General features: G+C 42.8%; 1 protein-coding gene across 1 annotated transcript; it reads left to right on the top strand.

Annotated features, from left to right (window-relative positions):
* Positions 1-1,583: 1,583 nt before the first annotated feature.
* On the top strand, positions 1,584-4,031 carry LOC110521426 (relaxin-3 receptor 1-like). The gene has a single exon (XM_021598958.2). It carries the CDS (start codon positions 1,824-1,826, stop codon positions 3,027-3,029), a length of 1,206 nt encoding a protein of 401 aa, XP_021454633.1. The 5' UTR covers positions 1,584-1,823; the 3' UTR covers positions 3,030-4,031.
* The last annotated feature ends 3,750 nt before the right edge of the window (positions 4,032-7,781 follow it).

The raw sequence follows: 7,781 nt of genomic DNA, 5'->3' as shown, positions 1-7,781 counted from the left end.
TACAATACGTTACATTTCTTATGGTATGTATTAATTTGTGGATGTCCATCATCCATTTCGTACGATATGTTACGAATTTGCTAAATGTACAATATGCTACAAATTAGCAAAACGTACAATATGTTAAGAATATGCTAAATGAATGATTTGTTATGAATTGCAATTTGTTGTGGCTAACATTAGCTAAGTGGCTAACGTTAGCTAGGCTAGGGGTTAGGGTTAAGTTTAGGAGTTAGGTTAAAGGGTTAGGGTTAGATAAAAGGGTTAAGGTTAGCGTTAGGGGAAGGGTTAGATAACTTGTTAAGTAGTTGCAAAGTAGCTAAAAAGTAGTAAGTAGTTGAAAAGTTGATAATTAGCTCAAATGCTAAAGTTGGCCCTGATGAAAATCAAACATGCAACCTTTGGGTTGCCAGATGTTCGCATTATACGCCCACCCACCCTCCTTTCGTTTTTGCCTTAAGTAACCTTCTGTCTTTATGTAACCATGTCAAAAGTAACATATCATACTCATTTGAGAAACTGGATTTACATGTATTCTTTTACGTCTAGTCTATGAGACCTGTCTGAAAGCACTGGGGAGAATCTGCCAAGGTGCGCCAGGAAAACATTTCAGATGAAATAATATGACAGCTTTATCCTTCTAAACACCTGCTATTAATCCCTAGTCCCATGACTGTCTGATTTCTAAGTGTAACGAAAGTGGTTAAGCAAACCATACTCATGTGCCATGAGACCTGAAAACGTGTGTTAGCTCCCCAAGCTAATGTAATGCCTAGGCTTTAGGTCAGCAGGCTAATACAGTCTTGTGGCACAAAGACGACCTGGGTTAAAACCCAGTCAATCACATTCGTGCGTAGACTCGGTCAATTGATGCCTATCAGCTGCAAGGGTTGTTGTGGATAGGGGGTTAAAGAACAGGTCATTCTGTAAAAGCATGCTCTTTTGATGATTAACCTTGCCTGAGAGTTAAAGAATTGAGTCAGTTGGAAACAATATTGGTATTTTTGCTGTTGTTGCCCTTTATAAAACAACTATAAAGAGCTGGTATTTTTTTATTTTTAAATTGGTTATATCTGTTAATTTTCCAATTGTCCAATTTGATCCCAGAGGTAATAACTTGAGCAGTAGGCTAACAGTGTGCCGCCCCTTTTCTCTCCCCATACTCTCTGTTCCAACACGTTTCAAGCGCTGAGAAAAAGAGAAGTAGAAGTTAAAATACCTTGAGTCAAGGCTGATAATATCTCTGTTTATTCTGAGGATGAGAGGGCAGTTCAGGTGAATAAATGTGTTGTTTGTTTGTTTTGTTTAATCCCAAATTAATTCAATAACGCCACGGAGCTCACCCCATGACACATTTACTCACACCAACCAAATTGAAGACACACAGCAAACAAGATTTAAATTCCAATGTCAGAACATATTGAGATGTATTTATGATGAATGGGATATGTGCACAGACATTGCAGGACGACCATGGCATTATCTGGGTTGTTTCTAACGGAGACAGGCGAGAAACTGTGGTGGTGATTACGAGCCTGAAACTTGCGCGCGCCTGCGGAATCTATAAAAGAATGAGAAGTGCTTCCACCGAGCTCAGTGAAGTGAATGAGAGACGATACGTGTTGCAGAGGACAGACCTATACAGTGGAGAACAACTTGGATTTAGCAAAAAGACAGCTCCACAGAGAAAATTAATAGGACAGGTACGTTTTAAGTAACATGTAGGTTGCTTTTTTCCCCCTCATCATGAATGTGGCATCTCCTACCAATTTCTACTCCTGAGCATAAGAGGTCTCCAACATGCCATGCTGAGTGATTTGTGAATGAATAAGTTAGCCATGCAACCAAATGACAGTGCGCAGACCCTGGTACCAGAGGTGTGTGAGCAAGTACTGGAGGATAATGCAGGACTGGGTTACGGTGGCTCTACTGGCAACCTGTCGCTGCGCTGCTGGCTACACTTCTTAAGCAAGGAATCTATACTGGAGCTACAGGGAGATGGTTCCAGCATCACAGTGCGTGTAATGATAGCTCTGGTGTACTCTGTCGTGTGTGCACTGGGGCTAGTGGGGAACTCTCTGGCACTCTACCTGCTTCACTCACGCCACAGTCAGACGCAGTCCTCAATCAACTGCTTTGTAATGGGCTTGGCTCTCACCGACCTGCAGTTTGTTCTCACGCTCCCCTTTTGGGCTATTGACACGGCTCTGGACTTCCGCTGGCCCTTCGGCAAAGTAATGTGTAAGATCATCAGCTCCGTGACCATCATGAACATGTACGCCAGCGTCTTCTTCTTGACTGCCATGAGTGTGGCGCGATACTACGCTGTGACCTCAGCCCTCAAGATGCACAGCAGGCGGACGGCGGCAGCCAGCGCCAAGTGGATCAGCCTGGGCATCTGGGTAGTGTCACTGCTAGCCACCGTGCCCCACGCCATCTACTCCACCAGTGCCCAGCTATACGACGAGGAACTGTGTTTGGTGCGATTCCCTGAGTCAGGCAGCTGGGACCCTCAGCTGCTCCTGGGGCTGTACCAGCTACAGAAAGTACTGCTGGGCTTTGTTATTCCCTTGGTGGTCATCACTGTGTGCTATCTGCTGCTGCTGCGCTTTGTGCTGAGCCAACGCATTAGTGGAGCGGCCAGCTCAGAGGGCTCGGAAGGCCGCCACAAGCGCCGGTCCAAAGTAACCAAGTCGGTGGCCATCGTGGTTCTGTCCTTTTTCTTGTGCTGGCTGCCCAACCAGGCGCTGACGCTGTGGGGCGCGCTGATTAAGTTTGACCTGGTGCACTTCAGCAACGCATATTACAACGTCCAGAACTACACCTTCCCGCTGACTGTGTGTCTGGCTCACACCAACAGCTGCCTCAACCCTGTGCTCTACTGCATAATCCGCCGTGAGTACCGCGCGGGCCTCAAAGAGCTGCTGCATGCCACACCCACCTTCAGGAGCCTGGCCAACCTGCTACCCCGCAAGGCCAAGGTGGCAGAGGCTCCCCCTGTCATGACGCTGGTCCAGATGGATGTCTAAAGGTGGGCGTCTCAGGGTCTCTAGTAGACAATGGGCAACAACAAGGAATGCACTCAGCTCTCCAAAATACCAGTTTCATGGAATTTGATTGTTGTAGTTGATGGAGCAGCATCACAAGGCAAGCCCATTGGGATGTGTGCGGTGGAAATTAAATAATAATTACATACTATACTATTTAATTAGTCATACTATGCTGTTTTACTTGGATAATTGTCTGTTGTTATATGTTAGTATTTTGCTGATACAGGTTTGTCTTGTGTGACATAGTCATGGGTCAGGGCCTACAGATAAGAGCCATTTGGGTGTGACTGTAGTATGTGGCATCCTGTTTTAACAATCTACAGGAACTTAGATGTGTGGAAACATGCAGGAAGGAACGGTCAATGGTGGCAACGTAAGCTATCTTAATCTGCACAGACAAGCTAAATCAGCTTTTACACACCATGTTCCGTCCCTGTTTCCACCGATCTGCTAAACTGCCACGTCGACAAAATAGGTTGTTCTTTTTCTATGAGAGGAGAGAGACAACTCTTTTCGTTGAGCTTTCCTAACAATGCACTGTTGAGTGGTTGTTATTGATTGCTTCATTTTTGCAAATCTTATAAATAGTTGTTTTGAAGAATACAGTCTCTCCCTTTGGTTATAAATTCCACGACATGTGCCCCAGTTTTCTCCCCCTACTCAGATTCTCTTTGCCAGATGTCTTTTTCCTCTCTCTTCCACTGCTTCTCTGCTAGCTAGAGATACATTTAGCAAGCTAACGTTAGATAGCTATCATGATGGTAGCTCGGCTACATAAGGTTACATAACATTCAGATATGTTGGGCAGTCATTGAACTTTATTTCCCGAACTCACATCTTCTTTGTCACTAGAAGCCAACTCCTTGAACATACACTATATAAACAAAAGTATGTGGACACCCCTTCAAATTAATGGATTTGGCTATTTCAGCCACAACCGTTGCTGACAGGTGTATAAAATTGAGCACACAGCCATGCAATCTCCATAGACAAACATTGTCAGTAGAATGGCCTTACTGAAGAGCTCAGTGATTTTCAATGTGGCACCATCATTTCCAACAAGTCAGCTCGTCAAATGTATGCCCTGCTAAAGCTGCCCCGGTCAACTGTAAGTGCTGTTATTGTGAAGGGTAAAAGTCTAAGAGCAACAACAGCTCAGCCGGAAAGTGGTAGGCCACGCAAGCTCACAGAACAGAACCGTTGAGTGCTGAAGCGCGTAGCGCATAAAAATCATCTGTCCTCGGTTGCAACACTCACTACCGATTTCCAAACTATTTCTGGAAGCAACGTCAGCACAAGAACTGTTTGACGGGAGCTTCATGAAATGGGTTTCCATGGCCGAGCAGCCTCACACAAGCCTAAGATCACCATGCTGAACACCAAGTGTCGACTGGAGTGGTGTAAAGCTCGCCACCATTTGACTCTGGGGCAGTAGAAACGCATTCTCTGGATTGATGAATCATGCTTCACCATCTGGCAGTCCGACGGACCAATCTGGGTTTGGCGGATGCCAGGAGAATGCTACCTGCCCAACGCATATTGCCAACTGTAAGGTTTGGTGGAGGAGGAATAATGGTCTGGGGCTGTTTTTCATGGTTTGGGCTAGGCCCCTTAGTTTCAGTGAAGGGAAATCTTAACGCTACAGTATACAATGACATTCTAGACATTTGTGTGCTTCAAACATTTTGAGGAAGGCACTTTACTGTTTCAGCATGACAATTTCCCTGTTCACAAAGTGAGGTCCGTACAGAAATGGTTTGTTGAGATCGTTGTGGAAGACCTTGACAGACCTGCACAGAGCCCTGACCTGAACCCCATCAAACACCTTTGGGATTAATTGGAATGCAGACTGCGAGCCAGACCTAATTGCCCAACATCAGTGCTGACCTCATTATTGCTTGTGGCTGAATGGAAGCAAGTCCCCACAGCAATGTTCCAACATCTAGTGGAAAGCCTTCCAGATGAGTGGAGGCTGTTATAGCAGCAAAGGGGGGACCAACTCCATATTAATGCCCATGATTTTGGAATGAGTTGTTCGTCGAGCAGGTCCACATACTTTTGGTCATGTAGTGTATATGGTTGGATTTGTTGGAATTCTCTCTCCAGATCTTCCTATAGGGAAGCAAATCTTCCTTGCGATGTAGTTAGACACAAAGCTGCTCTCGCTGTCAGAGACGTCTGTGTAGCCCATTGTTCAAATGGTGATGTGTGTGTGTTTTTGACCGAGCTAGTATAAGCCAGCATAGTACATGCCCACTTATGCAACATAATGCCTGCCCTTCGACCTTACGCCTGCGAAAGTTCAAGTAAATCACATGATGAATGAGGTGAAAAGGAGACTGGAGGCCGTCTTTAATAACTTGTGCTGCCTTCTCATAATTTATCATAAATATGTAACACGTAGCACTCATGTGAGGGGTCTTAACAGGTTCAAGCTGTACTGCTTTACTCTCCACTTTTTACCTGCGAGATAAATACAGATCGTCAATCCCCCCATGATCTCCATTATGGAGGAAATAAATTATCAATTTGTTTTCACTCATTTGAATCAGTGAACTTACTCTCTATAGAAAATACTTTTAGCAGCTTATTCTATTCATGAGATGTTGAATTGATGAGAGACTGTTCGTAGGATGTTCGTAGGAGTTCATTCAGATAGCACACTAACATGATGTCTGTGTAGGGTGTTATTGTCATGCAATTCAATACCTTGTTATTATTAAAATTGGTCATGTCCTCCTGTGCTATAACTGTCCTTAGTGGGTAGATCCTTTAATTCATCAAATAAAACAAACTCAATTATGGCCTCATTGTATATTGTTTTGATTCAATTTATGTGGTGAACTGTTATTACCAGAGCCTTATACACATGTATGTATATATATGGCACTGTTAATTACTCATAAGATAACCACTGATGAAGGGAAAAAGAGGAGGTCTTCATGAAATTACCTCTTTGCTTTGGGGTCAGGTCAGGTGTTGAATAGAAGCCCATAAAGCCATTTCTTCAAGCTTTCTGGACAAATGTCTCGCTTCAAGAAGCTTTGTTGTGTGTGCAAGCAACAGATTAGTAGTTGTATTGTTTTACTCCAATGGACATAGAAACATTTAGTGTGGTGGTAACATACTGTATATGTGATTGAGGTAAGGAATGTACCAGAGGAACATACCAGAAAACAAGTGGTAAGTCATTGCCATGCACCACAAGCTGATCATAAAAGGAAAACATTTCTCCCAAGTGTTAACTACAGTTGTATGCAAGGTCAGGGTCTCTTTGTTTGTGCACTAGAATGTAAGAAAACAATTATATTTGAAGGAATGGAGAAATTGCATTACAACAAAAATACAACCTTGCTTTCATTGTTACGGACAGAGAGCTGCTCTCTCCCTCTCTCTCTCTCTCTCTCACGCACACAGGCACACAGGCACGCACCCAGACTGAGTCACTGCTTGCTATAAGAGATACAAAGTGAATGTCATATTGGATATCATCCTCCTACCCATTCATGCATCTGTATTCAGAAATCAGTTTGAAGGAAATATATTCAAATATTGAAATAGTCTAAACTTTCAATGGGATATGAATAAAAAAAACACAAGACTGTGAAATCATGTACTGTAAAGATTATACTGCAAAAGCTCTACAGTATTACTACTGTGATTCATCATTCTCTGTCATTTTGTTGCCTAGGTATATCGTCATATAAACAGTTTTTCTATGTAATTATGAAAATTACAAGTGAATACATGATCTGCATTATGTAAGACTAATAAATAAACCACTCAACTTGAACATTCTCTTTTGATTAATTGGGCCGTGTTAGAATTCAGAGCATGCTGATGGGGATGTGTTATCTATTGTTTATCTGACTGGCTGGCCGCTGAGGGTCCCAGTGATGGAGTGGCTCTAATTATGCTGTTAAATACTTGACATTCTCAGCATGTAGACAGGAATGTGGCTCTCCCCTTCCTTCTCACGTAGCGTTCATTCTGGGTTCACCAGGCTATTCTTCTCCTGCACTGAAATACAAATTCTGGTGTTCAAATCTGTCAAACCATACCAAACTTTCAGCCTGAGAAATGATGAGGATTTTTTCTTTTGTCAACCTGTAACAAATAAAATGCTTTGACACCAGCTGGCCATCAAGAGCTGCTGTATCGACTTAAGGAGCTCCTTTCCCAGGCACCGTGATTTATTCATTAGTCATTGACGGACCAGGGTCCACTGCATATCCATAGAAAATGTATTTGGTATCACCTTCCACTTGACTTTTAGCACTTTTTCTACTTAGCCTGACATTGCCTTATAGCAATGCTTAGCTAAACTTTCAGATTCATGATGAGCAAAGAATTTTCAAACCATCTAAGAAATCTAGAATTGGTCACGTTGTGATTGAAAGTGCAAAATCACCAGATGATAAGTAAATTAGCTGACGACAGTCTAGACGTGTGAAATCTCTCCAATAATGGTATTACATATTTAGGCTGATGAATATTACAGGAAGCCCTACTCAAAAAATCTTGTAGGATTCCAAGAAAACAAATCTAATAGAAAATCCTAATCAGATTTTGGGACCTAGCCTATATTTATTTATTTATTTATTAATTTCACCTTTATTTAACCAGGTAGGCTAGTTGAGAACAAGTTCTCATTTACAACTGTGACCTGTCCAAGATAAAGCAAAGCAGTTCGACACACACAACAACACAGAGTTACACATGGAATAAACA

This window comes from Oncorhynchus mykiss, chromosome 30 (genome assembly GCF_013265735.2).
Source record: "Oncorhynchus mykiss isolate Arlee chromosome 30, USDA_OmykA_1.1, whole genome shotgun sequence".
NCBI classification, from domain to species: Eukaryota; Metazoa; Chordata; class Actinopteri; order Salmoniformes; family Salmonidae; genus Oncorhynchus; species Oncorhynchus mykiss.
This window is presented reverse-complemented; position numbering and strand designations above follow the sequence as displayed.

Bases quoted from the DNA above. Each gene is read 5' to 3' on its own strand.
- LOC110521426 (XM_021598958.2), top strand. From the start codon at position 1,824: ATGAATAAGTTAGCCATGCAACCAAATGACAGTGCGCAGACCCTGGTA.